This window comes from Erpetoichthys calabaricus, chromosome 2, assembly GCF_900747795.2.
Source record: "Erpetoichthys calabaricus chromosome 2, fErpCal1.3, whole genome shotgun sequence".
In the NCBI taxonomy this organism is placed as follows: domain Eukaryota; kingdom Metazoa; phylum Chordata; class Cladistia; order Polypteriformes; family Polypteridae; genus Erpetoichthys; species Erpetoichthys calabaricus.
This window is the reverse complement of record NC_041395.2, coordinates 334,143,167-334,167,891: the sequence shown is the minus strand read 5'-3', so window position 1 is coordinate 334,167,891 and position 24,725 is coordinate 334,143,167. Positions and strand designations below refer to the sequence as shown.

Here is a 24,725-nt window from a genome sequence, read left to right as displayed (position 1 = left end):
CGCCAGCCCACCACAGGGCACACACACCCACACACCAAGCACACACTAGGGACAATTTAGAATCACCAATGCACCTAACCTGCATGTCTTTGGACTGTGGGAGGAAACCTACGCAGATACGGGGAGAACATGCAAACTCCACACAGGGAGGACCCGGGAAGCGAACCTCAGGTCTCCTAACTGCGAGGCAGCAGCGCTACCCACTGTGCCACATAGTGTGTTGGTATATTAGAGGTTTGATTTGATAAAGTTCATTTTCATACCCGTCTCGATTCTGTGGTTACATAATGGCCTGTGAGTTAGTTGCAGTGTGCGCTGAACTGGGGATGATCCCATGCTGGTCTGAGCTTAGTACGTATTTACGGTAGCAAGACTAACTTTAGGGATTAGTGCCATTAAGGTGTGCCTCAAAGCTGAGGATCAAGATTAAGATTAAGAGCAGATGCAGTGTGGAGTTGGAGACGGGGAAAAATGTGTGCAGTGACTTAGACTAGCTCGTAGAGCAGGTTTAATGGACTTGGTTCTGTAGTTAATGTTACAAAATAAATTCCGCACGCATCATGCAGACTTGTTACAAACATGTAAAAGCACAAATATGCCATTAAAATATTAAAAAAAAAACATTTTTCATCTATATTTGGACTAAATAATTGCGTGATAGTGAATCAAATATATTTAACTGAATGCCACAGAAAGACAAGGAGTGCATGGAAATATTTATCTTCTTTTTCTTCTTCTTTTGGCTGCTCCCGTTAGGGGTTGCCACAGCGGATCATCATCTTCCATATCTTTCTGTCCTCGTCATCTTGCTCTGTTACACCCATCACCTGCATGTCCCCTCTCACCACATCCATAAACCTTTTCTTAGTCCTTCCTCTTCTCTTCTTCCCTGGCAGCTCTATCCTTAGCACCCTTCTCCCAGTATACCCAGAATCTCTCCTCTGCGCATGTCCAAACCAATGCAATCTCTCCTCTCTGACTTTGTCTCCCCACCGTCCAACTTGAGCTGACCCTCTAGTGTCCTCATTTCTAATCCTATCCATCCTCGTCACACATCTTAACATTTTTAACTCTGCCACATCCAGCTCTGTCTCCTGCTTTCTGGTCAGTGCCACTGTCTCCAACCCATATAACATAGCTGGTCTCACTATCAACCTGTAGACCTTCCCTTTCACTGTTGCTGATATCCGTCTGTCACAAATCACTCCTGACACTCTTCTCCACCTATTCCACCCTGCCTGCACTCTCTTCTTCACTTCTCTTCCACAATCCCCATTACTCTGTACTGTTGATCCCAAGTATTTAAACTCATCCACCTTCACCAACTCTACTCCCTGCATCCTCACCATTCCGCTGACCTCCCTCTCATTCACACACATGTATTCTGTCTCAGTGGTCCTACTGACCTTCATTCCTCTCCTCTCTATAGCATATCTCCACCTCTCCAGGGTCTCCTCAACCTGTTCCCTACTATCACTACAGATCACAATGTCATCAGCGAACATCATAATCCACAGGGACTCCTGTCTAATCTCGTCTGTCAACCTGTCTGTCACCATCGCAAATAAGAAAGGGCTCAGAGTCGATCCCTGATGTAATCCCACCTCCGTCACTCCTACCACAGACCTCACCACGGTCACACTTCCCTCGTACATATCCTGTACTACTCTAATGTACTTCTCTGCCACTCCCGACTTCCTCATACAATACCACAGCTCCTCTCCAGTCACCCTGTCATATGCTTTCTCCAGGTCCACAAAGATGCAATGCAACTCCTTCTGGCCTTCTCTAAACTTCTCCATCAACATCCTTAGAGCAAACATTGCATCTATGGTGCTCTTTCTTGGCATGATGCATGGGAATATTTATAATATTTATCATTTTTATAATGCGTAAAATTTAGAAACAGAAAAATAAAGATCAGCATACAGTTAGTCATTATCCAACCCGCTATAACCTAACACAGGGGTCTGCTGGAGCCAATCCCAGCCAGCACAGGGCGCAAGGCAGGAACAAACCCCGGGCAGGGCACCAGCACACCACAGGGCACATACACCAAGCACACACTAGGGACAATTTAGAATCGCCAGTGCACCTAACCTGCCTGTCTTTGGACTGTGGGAGGAAACCCACGCAGACACAATGACAACATGCAAACTCCACGCAGGGAGGACCCATGAAACAAACCCAGGTCTCCTTACTGCGAGGCAGCAGCGCTACCCACTGTGCCACCGTGCCATCCAGATCATCATACATTTAACCATTAACCATCAGCAAAAAGATGCAGAGTTGGTGTCTCTAAATAAGAAATCACTTGGCTGCCAGTTTGAATGGTGAGCATTAAAAGATGCTGCTACTTTATTCCTCCAGATCTGTTATGTCACAACGTGTATTAAATAGCTCCTGGGCTCTACAGTGAAGTTTGTGCTGTGATGAGCCATTTTTTTACAAATGTTGCCCTGCCTCTAACTGGTACTTTATACACTTTGGTGACTGTTAGATCCATTTGGTTATTAAGAAAAGCTAGGTGTGTAATGAATGACAAGTATTAACTTTTCTGTATTATCTACTTAGTTCAGAAAATGAGTTATAGCATTACCAGAGTAAGACACCCTCAGGCTACAGGGTGTCACACGCATATATTTACATTCTCTGAAAATCACATATAAAAATAAAACGAACTGATGGGGGTGATCATCCTTGTAAATTTTATAGAAAAGTATATTCTTAAAGTTGATGACTTTCATATATTCAAAGAGAACCCTAATCCTAAGCATGTATGAAAATAAGCAGTACTAGCCAACGCCCGCCATAGCATACGGCGGTGTAAGAATAGGAACGGAAAACGGTGAGAAAGGAATTCAGAAATCAAGAAGAAATAAATACTTCTTGAAAGACGCAGTGTGCATGTAGAATTTCCAGCCAAGCAGGATTACATGTGAAAGTGATAAATAAATCAGGCTTTCCGAATTTACGTACTATGGCCGTGGCATCCTGATAGTTTTGTTGCATGTATCTTGGACTTCCTGGAAATGTGGACGGTAATCTGATCATTTTGCCTACACGTACGCTGTTATTTTCAGCGTTTGCTTGTAGTGCGTCTGATAGTTCGACGCACAGATCTTGTTGATGTAATCTGAGATACTTGAGACGTGCGCCCTCTGTTTTAACATACGCATCTACGACGTACTGTTGGAAGAGTTTGCCGCTGGAGTTCAAAATACTGAATGTATTCCTCATTGCTAATCTCTAATCATGTCTCCGTAAGGGAATAAAAGTGGGTAAACCATAGGATCGCAATTCATATTGAGTGTGGAAATCTGTTTACAGTAGTTACCTATGGGATAGATGCAAATGTCCCTTTATCGGAAGGCTGTTCGCCATCTTCTCTGACGAAAATCACTGCAGAATCGGTGTGAAATGTCGGGGCATTGTATCGTCGTAAATCCTGCCCAGGGGTTTCCTTGAAAACCATTCGTGCAGATGCTGTTGGATTGGACTGAGCGATTTCATGCATGTGTTTGTATGATTTAGTGAAGGGGTTGATGGTTCTGAGCATGGAATCTAGCTGGAGAAGTAAATTTTCACTGCACGCAGAGTTTGCTTTATTTTGTAAGAGTATTTTAGTAGCTTGTGCTGTGTCAAAAACATACAACTGTCCATATCCTGGACAGGTAGAAGTGTTAGCGTATAGTGGAGAGATTTGGAGATAAATTTGCCCGTGTATTTTAAAACAGTATGGTCCGTGGCCAGGAGGTTGAGTTATCTGTGCACCCATGGAAGCAAAAGCTAGAGAAGAGTTGTATTCTCGAATGTGTTCATGATAATTTTTAGCTTCTGATGTTTGCTGTGTAAGAAGAATGTTGTAAAGACACAGGTGGCTCCCGCAAAGGTGGTAAAGCTACTTTACCGTTGTGGCAGCACCTCGAGTACTTGTTGGATGGATTACGCTCAGCAGGCCAGTATAGTGCATCCAGAAAGTATTCACAGCACTTCATCACTTTTTCCCCATTTTGTTATGTTACAGCCTTATTCCAAAATGCATTAAATTCAATTTTTTCCGCAGAATTCTACACACAACACCCCATTAATGACAACGTGAAAAAAGTTTACTTGAGATTTTTGCTAATTTATTAAAAATAAAAAAATTGAGAAAGCACATGTACATAAGTATTCACAGCCTTTGCCATGAAGTTCAAAATTGAGCTCAGGTGCATCCTGTTTCCCCTGATCATCCTTGAGATGTTTCTGCAGCTTCATTGGAGTCCACCTGTGGTAAATTCAGTTGATTGGACATGATTTGGAAAGGCACACACACTGTCTATATAAGGTCCCACAGTTGACAGTTCATGTCAGAGCACAAACCAAGCATGAAGTCAAAGGAATTGTCTGTAGACCTCCGAGACAGGATTGTCTCGAGGCACAAATCTGGGGAAGGTTACAGAAAAATTTCTGCTGCTTTGAAGGTCCCAATGAGCACAGTGACCTCCATCATCCGTAAGTGGAAGAAGTTTGAAACCACCAGGACTCTTCCTAGAGCTGGCCGGCCATCTAAACTGAGCGATCGGGGGAGAAGGGCCTTAGTCAGGGAGGTGACCAAGAACCCGATGGTCACTTTGTCAGAGCTCCAGAGGTCCTCTGTGGAGAGAGGAGAACCTTCCAGAAGGACAACCATCTCTGCAGCAATCCACCAATCAGGCCTGTATGGTAGAGTGGCCAGACGGAAGCCACTCCTTAGTAAAAGGCACATGGCAGCCCACCTGGAGTTTGCCAAAAGGCACCTGAAGGACTCTCAGATCATGAGAAAGAAAATTCTCTGGTCTGATGAGACAAAGATTGAACTCTTTGGTGTGAATGCCAGGCGTCATGTTTGGAGGAAACCTGGCACCGCTCATCACCAGGCCAATACCATCCCTACAGTGAAGCATGGTGGTGGCAGCATCATGCTGTGGGGATGTTTGTCAGCGGCAGGGACTGGGAGACTAGTCAGGATAAAGGGAAAGATGACTGCAGCAATGTACAGAGACATCCTGGATGAAAACCTGCTCCAGAGCGCTCTTGACCTCAGACTGGGGCGACGGTTCATCTTTCAGCAGGACAACGACCCTAAGCACACAGCCAAGATATCAAAGGAGTGGCTTCAGGACAAATCTGTGAATGTCCTTGAGTGGCCCAGCCAGAGCCCAGACTTGAATCCGATTGAACATCTCTGGAGAGATCTTAAAATGGCTGTGCACCGACGCTTCCCATCCAACCTGATGGAGATTGAGAGGTGCTGCAAAGAGGAATGGGCGAAACTGGTCAAGGATAGGTGTGCCAAGCTTGTGGCATCATATTCAAAAAGACTTGAGGCTGGAATTGCTGCCAAAGGTGCATCGACAAAGTATTGAGCAAAGGCTGTGAATACTTATGTACTTGGGATTTCTCAGTTGTTTTATTTTTAATAAATTTGCAAAAACCTCAAGTAAACTTTTTTCACATTGTCATTATGGGGTGTTGTGTGTAGAATTCTGAGGAAAAAAATGAATTTAATCCATTTTGGAATAAGGCTGTAACATAACAAAATGTGGAAAAAGTGATGCGCTGTGAATACTTTCCGGATGCACTGTAGTGCATGACATGGAAGAAGAGGACGAATAGGAATCGAGAAATGCCGTGTGGGCTGCGTGTGGGCGGGACCAGTTTTGAAGTGGAAGCAGGACGAACCAGAAGAGAAATATATATAAGAGATATCGTAATGCACGTTAGTATAGTAAAGGTTAAGTCACAAAAAAGGCCTGTGGCTGTATATTATTTTATTTTTCTTAGCAAAGCTAGAAACTACCAATATTTTATGACTCAAGATCAAGTATGTAAAGAGATGCTAACAAGCAGCCTCCCCAAACACTCCCTCTACTCCAGCTGGCAAGCAAGGGCTGAAGGCTACAAATAATGGTGGCAGGAAGAGATGAAGCCTGCTGGACGGCCTTGAATGATAAGATGGAGTGCCATGTTCATTAAGATAGGAAACAATGGTGGAATTAATGACAGGTAGAACCAAGGCTGCGGGAAACTGGAGGCAGATAGGAGTGTTGAGTGAAATTGATTGAGGTGAAACTTTTGAGAAGAATTGCAATAAATACAAGATTGCAGTATTCGCTACTTGCTCGGTTCATCTGAAGTGGAGCCGTGTGTGCATTATGTAATAAAGCTTGATTTTGCTGCCTGTCCTGAGACTCCGAGTGCCTTCTTTGGGGCTGAGGGTGCCTGTGCTACCTGATCTGCTTCAACAATTTCAGCAAACGGTCACTCGTACATTAGATTGAGGGGCAGCGATAAAATGTATGAGTAACGGTGTATGTGTGTTGTGTGGAACTGCGCAAAGTAGCAACGAAAGAGAAAAATGTTTGTGTTATTAAGAGAGGGAGAGACGTTCGAAGTTTCCTGACTGTAGTTGCAACACAGCTTACTTTAAGGCAGGAGTGAAATTTCGAGGGCAAAATGTATAGGTCGTGTGGTGACAGCAGATACAATCTAAAGTGATTCGGAACTTTCCAGTCTATAGTTAAGGTGGGAGGGATTATTTCATCATGGGTGATGTCACCATCCTAAAATCCTGAATGACATTACCTAATGCTCAATGCAGTGACACACAAAATATTAATAAATGTGATCTTACGATTGGGCGGCACGGTGGCGCAGTGGGTAGCACTGCTGCCTCGCAGCTAGGAGACCTGGGTTCACTTTCCCGGGTCTTCTCTGTGCGGAGTTTGCATGTTCTCCCCGTGTCTGCGTGGTTTTCCTCCCACAGTCCAAAGACATGCAGGTTAGGTGCATTGGCGATCCTAAATTGTCCCTAGTGTGTGCTTGGTGTGTATGTGTGTGTGTGCCCTACAGTGGGCTGGCGCCCTGCCCGGGGTTTGTTTCCTGCTTCACGCCCTGTGTTGGCTGGGATTGGCTCCAGCAGACCCCCGTGACCCTGTAGTTACGATATAGTGGGATGGATGGATGGATATATATAATAAAAGAAAATCTTGAGACGAGACTATTGCCAAGAGATTTTTTCCAAGTCCCGCCCTCCTCTCAGCCATATAAAGGTTAATGGATTTGTCCAAATCTTATCGTAGAATTTCATCCCGAAGGGTTATAAACAGAACAAATGAGTCCATTTCATTACATCTACATGAAATCTGACATCATATTATGTAGCTATTTAAGGCAGACCTCTTTGTTAAAGGGCATGTGAACTTTGTTTAAAATATAAGTAAAACTCCCTTAAATAAATAAGCGTTGTAAGCACAGAATATCTTTCAGATAAGATTCCAGGCTTAAACTGCTGTCTAAAACTTTGAGTTTAGTGCTGCCCTTCAAACAAGTTTGCCAATCTTAGATCTTTAGTGTTTCAACCTCCACTTCAGTCTATCTACTTTCAGTTTATCCTTAAATCTCAGCCATGCAGATTTTAAGGTCATCTTTCTTTTCTTGTTTGAACTGTCATGATAATCGTCATGAGTACATAACAGAGTGAAATTCAAAGGACAGGGGATGATTTGGTGTCCAGAGTGACCAAGCCATGGCGGGCAATTGAGCCAGGACATCAGAAAACACTCTACTCTTTACGAAAGATACCCAGGGATCTTCTAGAGAGAGTTATGTGGATTGATATCATCCCAGCTGGCAGCTGTCTCAGTCAGTGCATTAAGCAGGATGGAGAAAGGAAAACCAAGAGTAATGAGAGTTAGGTGGATTGGCGATTCTAAATTGTTCCTAGTGTGTGCTTGGTGTGTGGGTATGTGTGTGTGTGTGTGTGCCTTGCAGTGAGCTGGTGCCCTGCCTTGCACCCTGTGTTGGCTAGGATTGGCACCTGTGACCCTGTAGTTAGGATATAACAGGTTGGATAATGGATGGATGGATGGATCTTACGATTGCTATGGACTTTCCTAATTGTATGAGAGAATTAATCAGTAGTACTTACATACAGGGTGAGTCACAATTATGTTAACACTAATAGTACTGCTATACACAGATATATACTTAGATACAATTTTTGTGGGCAATTTTTGTGCCACATATGGTACGTGTGTTGAACGTGATGGCAAACAGGTTGAGACATTCCTGTAAATCATCTTGCACATATGAAGTATGTTTTCTGAATACATTGTTTCCGCCATTCAAATGTTATCATAATTTTGACTCATCCTGTGTTTGCCTTCTGCGGTGGGCTGGCGCCCTGCCCGGGGTTTGTTTCCTGCCTTGTGCCCTGTATTGGCTGGGATTGACTCCAGCAGAGGGGCGGCACGGTGGCGCAGTGGTAGCGCTGCTGCCTCGCAGTTGGGAGACCCGGGTTCGCTTCCCGGGTCCTCCCTGCGTGGAGTTTGCATGTTCTCCCTGTGTCTGCGTGAGTTTCCTCCCACAGTCCAAAGACATGCAGGTTAGGTGGATTGGCGATTCTAAGTTGGCCCTAAAGTATCTATCTATCTATCTATCTATCTATCTATCTATCTATCTATCTATCTATCTATCTATCTATCTATCTATCTATCTATCTATCTAATGTGTGCTTGGTGTGTGGGTGTGTTTGTGTGTGTGTCCTGCGGTGGGTTGGCACCCTGCCCGGGATTGGTTCCCTGCCTTGTGCCCTGTGTTGGCTGGGATTGGCTCCAGCAGACACCCGTGACCCTGTGTTCGGATTCAGCGGGTTGGATAATGGATGGATGGACTCCAGCAGACCCCCGTGACCCTGTAGTTAGGATATAGCGGGTTGGATAATGGATGGATGGATGGATATTATTTTCAACTTTTTAGTCTTGGGTTTGTTTTAGTATAATTTTGAAATCGATATTTTAACACTTCCTTTAATATTTCTATCTGTTACTAGCGCCATCTACTGGTGAAATCTTGAACTATTCTTCATATGAAAATTTCATTTCTTAATTAACATGGATTAATTCAGCGTTTCTCAACCTTTAAGTATTTGCGACCCGAGTTTTCATAACAGTTTTAATCGCGCCCCCCCTAATGTTTTTTTGAAACCCTAATAAAATTTATTCCTATATTTTTTGGTGCCGATACACCAAGTTTAAAATTTCCCTACGAATATCGAAATTACGCCACATATGGCAACATTCGCGCCCCCTTTTTTGTTACTTAACCGCTGGATTCATTGATCAAACTGATTATTGATTCATGTATTGTCATTGGCAGCCTTGCGCCCTGTGTTGGTTGGGACTGGTGCCAGCAGACCCCTGTGACCCTGTAGTTAGGATATAGCGGGTTGGATTAGTGGATGGATGGATGTATTTGCCTTAAGAAAGGTAAAATAATACCTCCTGCCTTGGGTGACGTGCATGCATGCAAAGGGTGGCACCTGCCAGGGCACATACCCAGGTCATTTCTTGACGGTAGGTTATTATCCATCCATGAGTTGCAGAGAGTCAATTATTGTATGCTTCACATACGATCCTACTAATGTTTCCTTTACTTTCCATAGATTTCATGGCCTTTTCAGGTGCTCAACAACATTTACAGATAACATTTACAAAAACATTTAGAATAAGAACAGCAGCATTCATTTTGAAATAAAATAGCTTAACGATTGCAATTATTTTTTATTAAGTTTACATGAGAACTTACCTTTTCCCTGTGCTCTGTTCCTTTGTATTGAGAGGAATATCGTTTGTGAGAGAGGGTAAGACACCGTTGTTAATAGGCAATCAAATGACCAGCTGAGGAAACTGAGAAGAAACGCGAAATGACAACACAACTAACTGTGATTTGGTTAAGCCTGGTTCTGCTCATGTTCATCTGTTCACTGCCAGAGCACTCAGACCCAGCATCATCTCCTCTTAGCACCATACTACGTTGTTTGATATGCAGTTAGTACGATACTGTCTCGGGTACGCTGCAGCTTACCCCATGTGCCCACGATTGTAGTGCAGACATCATGGAAGTGACAGTATCGGTATGGCAGTGGTCACACCATGGTGGATACTGCATGTTTTACAGCTCTCCCTTAGTTAGTTACTTAGTTATCTTTCTTTTCAAGTAGTCCTCAGCATAGGCCTTGTCTTCACCTTTGTTTCTAGGTTGTCTGGTTTTTCGATTTCAAGTTTTTAAACACCTTGCTTGTCTTGACGATGTCTTTGCCTATGTATTACTTCTCCTGGTCCATAACTCTTGGAAATGTATCTTACTGAATCTGTACCTTTATGTGAATGCATATGTAATTAGGAATTTTGTAAACTTATGATGGGCTGGTGGCTTGTAATGGACAGGTGCCCTGTCCAGGTGCCATTCCTGCCATGTGCTTAATGATTGCTGGGATTAACTTAAAATAAAGTGAATAGGACTGAAAAAATACTGTAGATACATGAATCAAGCATATTGGATTTCCTTGATTTACGATTAAAGGCCACAGTGCAGCTCCTAATACATTTATCTCCATCCATCCATCCATTATCCAAGCCGCTATATCCTAACTACAGGGTCACAGGGGTCTGCCGGAGCCAATCCCAGCGCACAAGGCAGGAACAAACCCCGGGCAGGGCGCCAGCCCCCCGCAGGGCATACACACACACTCACACCCCCACACTAGGGACAATTTAGAATCGCCAATGCACCTAACCTGCATGTCTTTGGACTGTGGGAGGAAACCCACGCAGACATGGGAGAACATGCAAACTCCACGCAGGGAGGACCCGTGAAGCGAACACCCAGGTCTCCTAACTGCGAGGCAGCAGCGCTACCCACTGCGCCACCATGCCGCCAGATTTATCTCCATCCATCCATCCATTTTCCAACCCGCTGAATCCGAACACAGGGTCACGGGGGTCTGCTGGAGCCAATCCCAGCCAACACAGGGCACAAGGCAGGAACCAATCCTGGGCAGGGTGCCAACCCACCGCAGGACCAGATTTATCTCTCTGAAGTCAAAGATGGGATTTATTTGAGAAAGTGAACGTCAAGTTTTCCTGATGGCTGCTGACCAGGGCTCTCCATCACTCCTTATCCTCCTGGACCTCACAGCTGCATTTGATACGGTGGATCATAATGTTCTCCTTCATCATCCTCACTATACAATTGGACTTTCTGGCACTGCTTTGGAGTGGTTTGAGTCCTCTCTTACAGATAGGGCTGAGTATGTGGCATTGGGAGATGCTAAATCTCATACCCACACTGTCACCTGTGGTGTCCCACAAGGATCAGTCCTTTAATATCTATATGCTACCCTTGGGTCACATCATCCACAAGCATGGAGTTTCATTCCATTGTTAATGCGATGATATGCAGTTCTATGTGAGACTGGATTCGACTTCTCTTACACCTCCATCAACTTTTTCCACTTGCTTAAATGAGACTGAGGCCTGGATGTCCAAGAACTTCCTCAAGTCGAACAGCACCAAAACTGAAGCTCTTTTAATTGGCACCCCAATCAACTTCGTTCCTCTGTAAATTGTATTTGCTTTTCTGACCGTACCATTACCCTCTCCCCTTCTGTTACAAATCTGGGTGTCAAGTTAGACTCCCATCTGTCATTTGATATACATGTCCATCACCTTTGGAAAATTGCATTCCTCCATCTCTGAAACATCTCTGAACTCCATCCCTGCCTCTCCCTCTGTGATGCTGAAAAGCGGGTTCATGCCTTTGTCTCATCCAGAGTGGACTATTGTAATGCAGTCCTCATCGGGATACCCAACGAGAGCCTTCAAAAGCTACCAACAAATTCAAAATAGTGCTGCAAGAATCCTGATGAGGGTGCGGAAATATGAACACATTTCACCAATCCTTCGGTCACTCCATTAGCTCCTTATCCACCTCCGTAACGAATACAAACTCTGTCTGCTCACTCACCAGTGTATCCATGGAAATGCTCCACAATATCTTAAAGAACTCCTTATACTACAATCCATCCATCCATCCATTTTCCAACCCGCTGAATCCGAACACAGGGTCACGGGGGTCTGCCGGAGCCAATCCCAGCCAACACAGGGCACAAGGCAGGAACCAATCCCGGGCAGGGTGCCAACCCACCACAGGACACACACAAACACACCCACACACCAAGCACACACTAGGGCCACTTTAGAATCGCCAATCCACCTAACCTGCATGTCTTTGGACTGTGGGAGGAAACCCACGCAGACATGGGGAGAACATGCAAACTCCACGCAGGGAGGACCCGGGAAGTGAACCCAGGTCCCCAGGTGTCCCAACTGCGAGGCAGCAGTGCTACCCACTGCGCCACCGTGCCACCTACTACAATCCTTATACTAGAAATACCCACCGCCTTCACCCCCCTGTGACCCAACTTCATACAATGGGTGACCGAGCCTTTGCAGCCACTGCTCCACGGCTCTGGAATGTTCTACCAGAGAGCCTGACAACACAGCAGATTATGGGCTGTTTTAATAAACAGTTAAAGACTTTTCTATTTAGGAAAACTTATTAACAAGAATGCTATCATTATTGTTGTTTTATCTCTGTTTTTATCTTGCTTTGCCTTTGTCTAAACTTATGTTGCACTTGGAGATTTACTGCTAATGTAAAGTGCCCTATAAATAAAATGCATTATTATTATTATTATTATTATTATAAGGTTTAAAAGAAAAACTCACTAAATGTTATTTTTCTTTCCAATTTTGCAGATCAATTTGTCACCACCAAAAATGGAGAATGAACCTTTCAAAAAAGATCTGTCCAGTGATTGCATCCCAGATGTGTCAATTGCCCTGACTAACGTGAGATCTTTAGAGGGCATTTCAGGAGTAAACTACATGGTGGCGCCAGTGAATGACACCAGTGAACCAGAGCATACCTTTCAGTGCGGTGTGCCCACCAGAGAGTCCCTCAGATTGGCCCGGGGATCCACTGTCAGCTTCCACAACATCGACTACACTGTAAAGGTGTCCAGCGGGCCTCTGTTCAGATCAAAAATGGTGGAAAAGCAAATCCTCTACGGCATTAGGTCAGTCAGAGCGAGCATTATGTCCATCTTGGTGTTCAGCAAGTCTCACTCTTTCACCCCCCTTTTGTAATGTGTGTGCTGACATGACTTGTGGTAATCTTTGACATAATTATTGAGCTTGAAATTAATGAGATGAATTCAGTTTTGTCTTCATTCTCTTTTCGAATAGGTCAGTAGTGCATCCCAGAACTGAGCCAAGCTTTTGAATAAGCTTGTTGATTCGGTGGACTTCTCTTCAGGTGATGTTACTAGCCTGACACACCACACTGGCTATTAGAGAGTTGTAGAGCAGCAGTTCTCAAACTGTGGGGCGCGCCCCCCTAGTAACAAAAAAGGGGGCACGAATGTTGCCATATGTAGCGTAATTTCACTATTTGTAGGGAAATTTTAAACTTGTAGCGGTGTATCGGCAGCAAAAAATATAGGAATAAATTTTAATAGGGTTTAAAAAAAAACTTTAGGGGGACACGATTAAAACTGTTATGAAAACTCAGGTCGCAAATACTTAAAGGTTGAGAAATGCTGTTGTAGAGCATGTACAGTGCATCCAGAAAGTATTCACAGCACATCACTTTTTCCACATTTTGTTATGTTACAGCCTTATTCCAAAATGGATTAAATTCATTTTTTCCTCAGAATTCTACACACAACACCCCATAATGACAACGTGAAAAAAGTTTACTTGAAATTTTGGCAAATTTATTAAAAATAAAAAAACTGAGAAATCCCATGTCCATAAGTATTCACAGCCTTTGCTCAATACTTTGTTGTGCACCTCTGGCAGCAATTCCAGCCTCAAGTCTTTTTGAATATGATGCCACAAGCTTGGCACACCTATCCTTGGCCAGTTTCGCCCATTCCTCTTTGCAGCACCTCTCAAGCTCCATCAGGTTGGATGGGAAGCGTCGGTGCACAGCCATTTTAAGATCTCTCCAGAGATGTTCAATCGGATTCAAGCTTGGGCTCTGGCTGCGCCACTCAAGGACATTCACAGAGTTGTCCTGAAGCCACTCCTTTGATATCTTGGCTGTGTGCTTAGGGTCGTTGTCCTGCTGAAAGATGAACCGTCGCCCCAGTCTGAGGTCAAGAGCGCTCTGGAGCAGGTTTTCATCCAGGATGTCTCTGTACATTGCTGCAGTCATCTTTCCCTTAATCCTGACTAGTCTCCCAGTTCCTGCCGCTGAAAAACATCCCCACAGCATGATGCTGCCACCACCATGCTTCACTGTAGGGATGGTGCCAGGTCTCCTCCAAACATGACGCCTGGCATTCACACCAAAGAGTTCAATCTTTGTCTCATCAGACCAGAGAATTTCTGAGAGTCCTTCAGGTGCCTTTTGGCAAACTCCAGGCAGGCTACCATGTGCCTTTTACTAAGGAGTGGCCACTCTACCATACAGGCCTGATTGGTGGATTGCTGCAGAGATGGTTGTCCTTCTGGAAGGTTCTCCTCTCTCCACAGAGGACCTCTAGAGCTCTGACAGAGTGACCATCGGGTTCTTGGTCACCTCCCTGACTAAGGCCCGTCTCCACCGATCGCTCAGTTTAGATGGCCGGCCAGCTCCAGGAAGAGTCCTGGTGGTTTCAAACTTCTTCCACTTACGGATGATGGAGGCCGCTGTGCTCATTGGGACCTTCAAAGCAGCAGAAATTTTTCTGTAACCTTCCTCAGATTTGTGCCTCGAGACAATCCTGTCTCGGAGGTCTACAGACAATTCCTTTGACTTCATGCTTGGTTTGTGCTCTGACATGAACTGTCAACTGTGGGACCTTATATAGACAGGTGTGTGCCTTTCCAAATCATGTCCAGTCAACTGAATTTACCACAGGTGGACTCCAATGAAGCTGCAGAAACATCTCAAGGATGATCAGGGGAAACAGGATGCACCTGAGCTCAATTTTGAGCTTCACGGCAAAGGCTGTGAATACTTATGTACATGTGCTTTCTCAATTTTTTTATTTTTAATAAATTTGCAAAAATCTCAAGTAAACTTTTTTCACGTTTTCATTATGGGGTGTTGTGTGTAGAATTCTGAAGAAAAAAATGAATTTAATCCATTTTGGAATAAGGCTGTAACATAACAAAATGTGGAAAGAGTGATGAAGCGCTGTGAGTACTTTCTGGATGCACTGTATATATGCTCTGAACTGCTGGTTTATTAGGTTTAACTGGTAAAAACCAGATAATCTCGGGTTTATGCACTGAGTGGCAGTTTATTAGATAGTAGGGTTGCACAGTATAGGTACTGAAAATGTATAGAAAATTCCTATTTTTGAAATAATCCGGTACCAGAATTAAACTGCAGTTTTAAAACACCTTGAGCTCAACTCAGGTTGGGAGCATTGGTGATCCTAAATTGTCCTTGGTGTGTGGGTGTGTGTGCCCTGTGGTGGGCTGGCGCCCTGCCCGGGGTTTGTTTCCTGCCTTGCGCCCTGTGCTGGCTGGGATTGGCTCCAGCAGACCCCCGTGACCCTGTAGTTAGGATATAGCGGGTTGGATAATGGATGGATGGATGGAAATAAGCTGCTTAGGTTTATTTTTTAACCACTTATCTGGCACCACATGTCAAGTAACTAAGTTAACACCACAATCCCTGAAGCCTATGAAAAAAGTCGTAATTCCGGGCAACCTTCAGTTCTTTCGCGCCTTCTCGTCAGTATCTTTGTTTTGCAAATGTGTTGATCAGCACTGGCAGCAGGTAGCCTGCAATACCATCTCCCACCAAGGCAACTGAAGTCGGACACAAAGTTCTCCCAGCTCAAGTCTGTTTATCTGGGTGTGAGGTGTCTGGAATTGTAGAGGGTAAATCATATCTTGTTTTTTGGAACACATACATTTCATGTGTGTCCTGTATCTACAACAATCCGGGTAAATGTAGGATGACAAGAAACACAAGGTAAGAAATGTTGAACACGTACCTACAGCAGAAACGTTTTTCATGTTATAGTCAGTCAGTCATTACCCAACCCACTATATCCTAACACAGGGTCACGGGGGTCTGCAGGAGCCAATCCCAGTACACGAGGCAGGAACAAATCCCGGGCAGGGCACGCACACACACACAGCAAGCACACACTAGGGACAATTTAGGATCGCCAATGCACCTAACCTGCATGTCTTTGGAACTGTGGGAGGAAACCCACGCAGACACGGGGAGAACATGCAAACTCCACGCAGGGAGGACCTGGGAAGCGAACCCAGGACTCCTAACTGCAAGGCAACAGCACTACACACTGCAGCACCGTGCCACCTCATGCTATAGTACTAATGATAAAATGTAGACATGAAGTGTATAAAGTGTGAAGACTGAACTCCAAATATCAACTCCAAATATCAAATCAACACTTTCACAAAAGGCACAAGTAAAATAAAACAAGTGCGCTTTTATTCAACGATGTCATCCTGTCCTTTCAAATCTCCTCATATCCTCCTGCCACACTACAAGAATATCCTTCAGCTTTATTAAATCTTAACACTAAGCATTTCCACTGGCAGTGAATCTATTCCCTATTTTCAATGTAATTGTCTTAGTTTTCAGGACCATGGTGCTCTCCGTGGCAAGTGTGCATGCTGTCCCTAAGTGTATGCGTGTTTCCTCCTGATGTTATGTGTCCTTCAACAGTTCAAAGACACGCAGGTTAGTTGGACTGGCAATGCTCTACTGGTTCTATCGTGTGTGTGTGTGACACGACCCAGCGATGGACTGACACTCTGCTCAGGGGTTGTTCTTGCCTTGCTGGAAAAGACGTTGGTTGCTCTTTGATCTTGCTCAGGATAAGGAGGACTGAATGGATGGAGTGTTGTTTTAACAATAACATTGGTTTCGCACTTTTGTTTTTAGTAATATTCACTTGAGATATGTGCTTGGAAGGGGAAAACATGTGAACATTTGTCTCTTTATGACTCTGCTGTCATTATGATAATGATCTTCTTTTTTGGGTCCCAGTATAGTGCTGATTTTTTTTAGTTTGGATCCTCAGATTAAAAAGTTGAACAACCCCTGCACTAGAGAATTCAAAAGTGAACCGCTGCTTGTAGCAAGGCAATGAGGCACACTGTAGACGTGGTGGGAGACAATCCCCCTACACAGGAAAGCTGACAACCAATAAATGCTCACCTGGAAGTACCATGCATAGAATGTGTGTGTGATGCGGGTTGTTCTTCAAGTTACACACATTCAAAGTGACAGTATTCTCTAATGCATATTCCATAGAACCAGAGTAATATTGAAGTGTTCTTCCAACAATGGGGCGCAAACAAGACTTCCCAGTTACCATGGGCAACTTTGAGTACTGGTTGTGAAGAAGCAGTGCTAACTACTGTGCCACCCTGTCTTACAGGTGATCTGAATCTTCATTTAATTTTATTTTCCTCTTCCTTTTCTTTTCAGTGGCATCATGAAACCTGGGCTCAATGCTATTCTTGGCCCGACAGGAAGTGGCAAATCATCGTAAGTAGCTCTTGGGATATAACAATGTAGTACTGCACAAATGTTAGCTTCTGTATCTCAGCACTGTGTGCTCAGACATTAGATTTGTTTGCTTGGCACACAAGAATCTTATTTCTAGAGGTATGGGAGGTTAGTTTTCCTTTTTATTTATTTGCCTCTGCCTTTTATCCAAAGCAACTTACAACTGACCCGCAGAAATAAATAAAAAAATGCAGAAGTAGTGTCTTCCAAAGTGGGCACTTTCCAAGAGAATTTCATTTGCAGTGAACCTTGAGGTGGCGGCTCGGTGGTGCAGTGGGTAGTGCTGCTGCCTCGCAGTTTAGGAGACCCTGCATTGAGTTTGCATGTTCTCCCCGTGTCTGCGTGGGTTTCCTCCCACAGTCCAAAGACCTGCAGGTTAGGTGCATTGGTGATCCTAAATTGTCCCTAGTGTGTGCTTAGTGGATGTGTGTGTGTGTGTGTGTGTGTGTGCCCTGCTGTGGGCTGGCGCCCTACCCGGGGTTGGCTCCTGCCTTGCTCCCTATGTTGGCTGGGATTGGCTCCAACAGACCCCCGTGACCCTGTGTTCGGATTCAGCGGGTTAGAAGATGGATGGATGGATATTAGATGGATGGATGGGTGAGCCTTGAGGTTGTTCTGGCAAACAGTTTATATAAGGAGGCAATGGTGGATACTGAACTAGTAATAATAAATAGTGCTCATGCCTTGCAATTGGTTCAGCTTACACCAAATAACACTCCATTTTATCAGAGTTGTAATGGTCTTGGGGAAGAGCAGAATTTAACCCATAAACCAGTGCTGACATGGGATTTAGAATTCCCATGAGATAGCAGGAGTGTGCAAGGGCTGATGGAGGACAATGTTATCCACGCACATTTTTGGCTAGTTTTGTACTATCTCACTGGATTAAAAGTTTTGTATTAAAGTATCTCATTTCTTTTTATTGTGTGTTGTGTTTAGCCATTTTGAATTTCCAAAAGACACTTTTTTTCCTGTTTATTTTCATCTGGAACCTTTTCTGAGAAATGTGTAAGCTCAAAAGTGTTGTATAGTGTGGATAAATTATTAAAGGATATGTTCGGTATTTTTCACTTTGAAGTTATAGATAGATAGATAGATAGATAGATAGATAGATAGATAGATAGATAGATAGATAGATAGATAGATAGATAGATAGATAGATAGATAGATAGATAGATAGATAGATAGGAAAGGAGGTATATAATAGATAGGAAAGGCATGATAGATAGATAGATAGATAGATAGATAGATAGATAGATAGATAGATAGATAGATAGATAGATAGATAGATAGATAGATAGATAGATAGATAGATAGATAGATAGATAGGAAAGGAGGTATATAATAGATAGGAAAGGCATGATATGATAGATAGATAGATAGATAGATAGATAGATAGATAGATAGATAGATAGATAGATAGATAGATAGATAGATAGATAGATAGATAGAATTCTTTATTGTCATTATGCATACACATAACGAAATTTTTTGTTGGTAGGACTCGCCTTCAAGGCAGAATACTTAAATACACAATACACTATAAATAATAAAATAAACATCATAAGTATAAAAGACAGCAGCAATAAAATATGATCAAGTCCAGACTTTTCCTGAGGTAGTGCACCTGCAGAGACCAGTGATCTGTGTGTGTGGGTCTTCAGGGGAGGATTACGAGGGACAGTTTGTGTGCATGTCTACAGGGGGGCAGGTGAGGGGTAGATGTAGATGTATGTGTGTGTATCAGCGGGGAAGATGGACTTCACAGCTGTGGGGAGAATGCTGTCTTTCAGTTTGTTGGTACGTGTTTTTATGTTTCTGTACCGCTTTCCCGAATGCAGTGGTACAAACAGTCCATTACCTGGATGGGTGAGATCCACAGCTATACATATGGCCCTCTTCTGCACCCTTCCAGCATATACAGAGTCCAGGTCTAAGAGAGGACTTCCCACGATCCCCTGTGCTGTTCTCACCACCCGTGCCAAGGCCTTCCTGTCCTGTGCTGTGCAGCTGCCGTACCCCACTGTCACACTGTGACAGAGAATGCTTTCTATAGCTGATCTGTAGAAGTTTGTGAGCAGCTGAGAGAAGAATCCAGCACGTCTCATCTTCCTGAGGAAGAAGAGTCTTTGTTGGGCCTTCTTTACCAGGTAAGATGTGCTCAGAGACTAGGTCAGATCCAATGTGATGTGGATACCCAAGAACTTGATATTGTCCACACACATTGCAGCCTCCTCATGTATGAATATAGAAGCATGTTCTTGTTCTTCTGGACCTCCTATAGTGCACAATGACTTCTTTGGTCTTGCTGGTGTTCAAGATGAGGTTGTTGGCTGAGCACCATAGTGCTAGGTGTTGTATCTCCTCTCTATAGTGAGTCTCATCATTGTCCGATATGAGACCCACCACGGTCATATCATCCACAAACTTCACAACCATATTTGTGGCATGGATGGCAGAGCAATCATGCGTAAATAACGTGAAGAGTGCCAGGCTGAGCACACAACCCTGTGGCGTGCCTGTGTTCAAAACCAGCGTGGCTGTGAGGCAACTCATTCTTGGGGTAAAATGCAGCTGTTCTGGGATCTGGTTAACTTTTTTAAAAGGCATGCAGGTTATGGGTTGGCGATGCTAAAGTGGCCCTGATGTGTGTCTGTGGTGTCCTGTCCAAGAAGTATTCCTGCTTTGCGACTGATGTTTGCTGAGTAAGGTTCCAGCTCCCTTGCATCCCGGCTCTGGGTAATTGGGTTTACAAAATGGATACATGGAAATTTTACTTCTACTTTTCACTCTGTTAAATATTTTGTCATATTGCTGTGTGTGATGGAGGTTTGCTCAAACCACCGCATCGTTATTTGTACAGACGGTGTAGTCAAGCATAAGACACAGGCACATGTGTGATTTTGTGGTCATTTAAACAGCTGCTTGACAGGATTGCGGACAGAAGTGGCCCTCTGAATATAAAAGAGGGAATTATACTGAATACAGAATATGCAAGTTGAAGTGACCTCTTGCCAGCTAAATTTGAAACACTAAACTAATCTGTAGTTACACAGATGGTTTCCCTGTTTTAAGGGCAGGTGAAATATAAGAAAGTTGCTCAGTTAGGATAAATTCAGTTATCCAACTACAGTAATCCCTCGCTATATCCGTCTTCGACTTTCGCGGCTTCACTTTATCGCAGATTTTATATGTAAGCATATCTAAATATATAACGCAGATTTTTCGCTGTTCTACGGGTTTCTGCGGACAATGGGTCTTTTTACTTCTGGTACATGCTTCCTCAGTTGGTTTGCCCAGTTGATTTCATACAAGGGACGCTATTGGCGGATGGCTGAGAAGCTACCCAATCTGAGCACGCAGTTAAGTTCCTGTGTGCTGATTGGCTCAGCAACAGAGCGCCGAATTTGATTCCGCTGCGTTAACCAGGAAGTCTTGTCTCGCTCATTCAGCATCAACGTGCTCCTGCTACTGCTTCAGGGGCCGTGTCCAAGCGCCAACGGAAGATGTTAATGATTGCCGAAAAGGTAAAAGTTTTGGATATGTTGAAGGGAGGGAACAGCTACACCGCTGCAGGACGCCATTACAGCATCAATGAGTCCACGATTCTTTTTATTAAAAAGGAGGAAAAGAATATAAGATCTACGGCCGCAGTGTCCTTTAACCAGAGCGCAAAACGAGTTGTAAGTGGATGTAATAAGGTGGTAGTCCAGATGGAATCTGCTTTAGGGATCTGGATTGAAGACTGCCAGAAGAAGAACAACGGCGGTGCTACACAGTCGCCTGAAGAGGCTCCTTTAGAAGAGCTGTAGTGCTCTCCTTTGTTGTGCAGTAAAATTAAACTCATCGTTATCGGACAAGTCGTTGTGTCATTGTTGATGAGTAACTATAATTAATTTTCTACGTACAGTACTTATTACATGTACATAGTTTAGTGTCACTGTACACACATTTTACTGTATACAATTTTTCTTGCATTGTACGTATTTATTGCTGGTGGCCTGTCTGTCGTAATGGCTGTTACATATGAGATATCGGAGACACTCGATATCTTTAAAATAATATTTAGGTTTTACTGTATGTAAACTGTGTTTACATACATAATTTCAACGAATCTTACCTAATATCTAAGAGAATACAAAGGGTTTATGCTGTATAATTGTGCTGGAAATGTTTATAATAGTGTGGGGGAGTTTATAAGGGCTTAAAATATATAAAAATAACCATGTGATCATATGTTTTTTACTTCGCGGATTTTCACCTTCTGCGGAGTGTTCTGGAACGCAACCCCCGTGATCGAGGAGGGATTACTGTAATTGATTAGTGCAATATTTACATTAGTTGTGGCCTTTAAAAAAATAAAAACTTTTAAGGAATAAAGCAAACCTTCATTGGAAGTTTTTTTTAGTAACATAGTGCAGAGAGAGAAGAGGTTGGATGATGTGGAGATAGTGAATCAGGAAGTGCAATGGATTAGCAAGGAGGAAGTAAGGACAGCTATGAAGAGGATTAAGAATGGAAAAGCTGTTGGTCCAGATGACATACCTGTGGAACCATGAAGGTGTTTAGGAGAGTTGGTAGTGGAGTTTTTAACCAGATTGTTTAATGGAATCTTGGAAAGTGAGAGGATACCTGAGCAGTGTAGAAGAAGTGTACTGGTGCTGATTTTTAAGAATAAGGGGGAATGTGCAGGACTGTAGTAACTACAGGGGGATAAAATTGATGAGCCACAGCATGAAGTTATGGGAAAGAGTAGTGGAAGCTCAGTTAAGAAGTAAGGTGATGATTAGTGAGCAGCAGTTTGGTTTCATGCCAAGAAAGAGCACCACAGATGTGATGTTTGCTCTGAGGATGTTCATGGAGAAGTTTAGAGAAGGCCAGAAGGAGCTGCATTGCATCTTTGTGGACCTGGAGAAAGCATATGACAGGGTGACTGAGAGGAGCTGTGGTATTATATGAGGAAGTCGGGAGTGGCAGAGAAGTACGTAAGAGTTGTACAGGATATGTACGAGGGAAGTGTGACAGTGGTGAGGTCTGTGGTAGGAGTGACGGATGCATTCAAGGTGGAGGTGGGGTTACATCAGGGATTGACTCTGAGCCCTTTCTTATTTGCAATGGTGATGGACAGGTTGACAGATGAGATTAGACAGGAGTCCCCGTGGACTATGATGTTTGCTGATGACATTGTGATCTGTAGCGATAGTAGGGAGCAGGTTGAGGAGACCCTGGAGAGGTGGAGATCTGCTCTAGAGAGGAGAGAAATGAAGGTCAGTAGGACCACTAAGACAGAATACATGTGTGTGTATGAGAGGGAGGTCAGTGGAATGGTGAGGATGAGGGGAGTAGAGTTGGCGAAGGTGGATGAGTTTAAATACTTGGGATCAACAGTACAGAGTAATGGGGATTGTGGAAGAGAAGTGAAGAAGAGAGTGCAGGCAGGGTGGAGTGGGTGGAGAAGAGTGTCAGGAGTGATTTGTGACAGACGGATATCAGCAAGAGTGAAAGAGAAGGTCTATAGGACGGTAGTGAGACCAGCTATGTTATACGGGCTGGAGACTGTGGCACTGATCAGAAAGCAGGAGACAGAGCTGGAGGTGGCAGAGTTAAGATGCTAAGATTTGCATTGAGTGTGACGAGGATGGAGAGGATTAGAAATGTGGACATTAGAGGGTCAGCTCAGGTTGGGAGACAAAGTCAGAGAGGCGAGATTGCGTTTGTTTGGACATGTGCAGAGGACAGATGCTGGAAGTATTGGGAGAAGGATGCTAAGGGTAGAGCTGCCAGGGAAGAGAAGAAGAGGAAGGCCTAAGAGAAGGTTTATGGATGTGGTGAGAGAGGACATGAAGATGATGGGTGTAACAGAACAAGATGACGAGGACAGAAAGATATGGAAGAAGATGATCTGCTGTGGCAACCCCTAACAGGAGCAGGTGAAAGAAGAAGTGCATCCATTGGGGGTGCCAGGCACCCCTGGCTCCCCCTTAAACTCCATCTATGCTCAGTTCCCCCAGAATGACAAAGCAACAACAAGAATTTTTTACAAATTGATAAAAATAAATAACTGAAATTTTTGACACATTAGTACAGACCCTTTACTCATTACCTTTTTGAAACTCCCTTTGGCATAGATTCTAGTCTGGAGTCTTCTTGGGTTTGATGCCACAAGCTTCAAATTGGATTTGGGAATTGTTCTGCCATTCTTTTCTACAGATCCCCTCCAACCCTGTCAGACTGGATGGAGACCATTGGCAAATGGCTATTTTCAGGTCTCTCCAGAGATGTTCAGTTGGGATCAAGTATGGGCTCTGGCTGGGCCACTCAAGGCCATTCAGAGAGTTGTCACTAAGCCACTTCTATGTTGTCTTTGTTTTGTCCTCTTGACAGGTGATCCTTTTGTCCAGTCTGAGGCCCAGAGCTCTCTGAGTAGGCTTTCATTAAGGATGAGGAATTTCTTTCTCAGCTCTGTGCCTTGTTAATCCTGTCTCCTATCTCTACAGCCAATTCCTTTGTCTTAATGGCTTGGTTCTTGCTCAACTGGTGGCACCTTGTATAGACCTGATGTCTTTATTAATCAGGTTTAATCAACTGAATTGACCACATGTGGACCTCAAACATCTCAATGATGATCAATATAATGGGATGCACCTGAGCCAAAGCAAAGGGTCTAAGTACTTGTGTCAATGGGAGATTTCAGCTTTTAATAAATTTGCCAAACAATTTCTAAAATACTATTTTCACATTGTCATTCTGGGGTATTGGGTATGCTTGATAAGTGAAAATAATAAATTTAAATAATTTTAGCACAAGGCTGCTGCATAGCAAAATGTGACTGTATACAGTAGAAGAGTAGCTGTATTTATGGTAGAATCTCTACTGACGATCTTAAAACATCCATCCATCCATTATCCAACCCACTATATCCTAACTACAGGGTAACTGGGGTCTGCCGGAGCCAATCCCAGCCAACACCGGGTGCAAGGCAGGAAAAAAACCCCAGGCAAGGCACCAGCCCACTGCAGGGCATACACACACACGGGACAATTTAGGATCGCCAATGCACCTCACCTGCATGTCTTTGGACTGTGGGAGGAAACCCACGCAGACATGGGGAGAACATGCAAACTCCAGGCAGGGAGCACCCGGGAAGCGAACCCAGGTCTCCTTACTGCGAGGAAGCAGCACTACCACTGTGCCACCGTGCCGCCCTTTGGATTATATAATGTGCCATAATTACAAAAGAGCTTATTCCAATCAGGGATCTAGCACCCCCTGCTGGATTCACTCTGACAGTTAGCATTGAGGTTTTT

At 43.9% G+C, this 24,725-nt stretch overlaps 1 protein-coding gene across 1 annotated transcript in view; it reads left to right on the top strand.

Annotated features, from left to right (window-relative positions):
* The first annotated feature begins 12,647 nt into the window (after positions 1-12,647).
* LOC114645640 (broad substrate specificity ATP-binding cassette transporter ABCG2-like) overlaps positions 12,648-24,725 on the top strand; it is a 93,964-nt gene continuing 81,886 nt past the window's right edge. Inside the window, exons 1-2 of the mRNA XM_051922622.1 lie at positions 12,648-12,946; positions 17,338-17,397. Coding sequence (XP_051778582.1) covers positions 12,648-12,946; positions 17,338-17,397 — 359 coding nt within the window. The remainder of the gene's footprint in view (positions 12,947-17,337; positions 17,398-24,725) is intronic.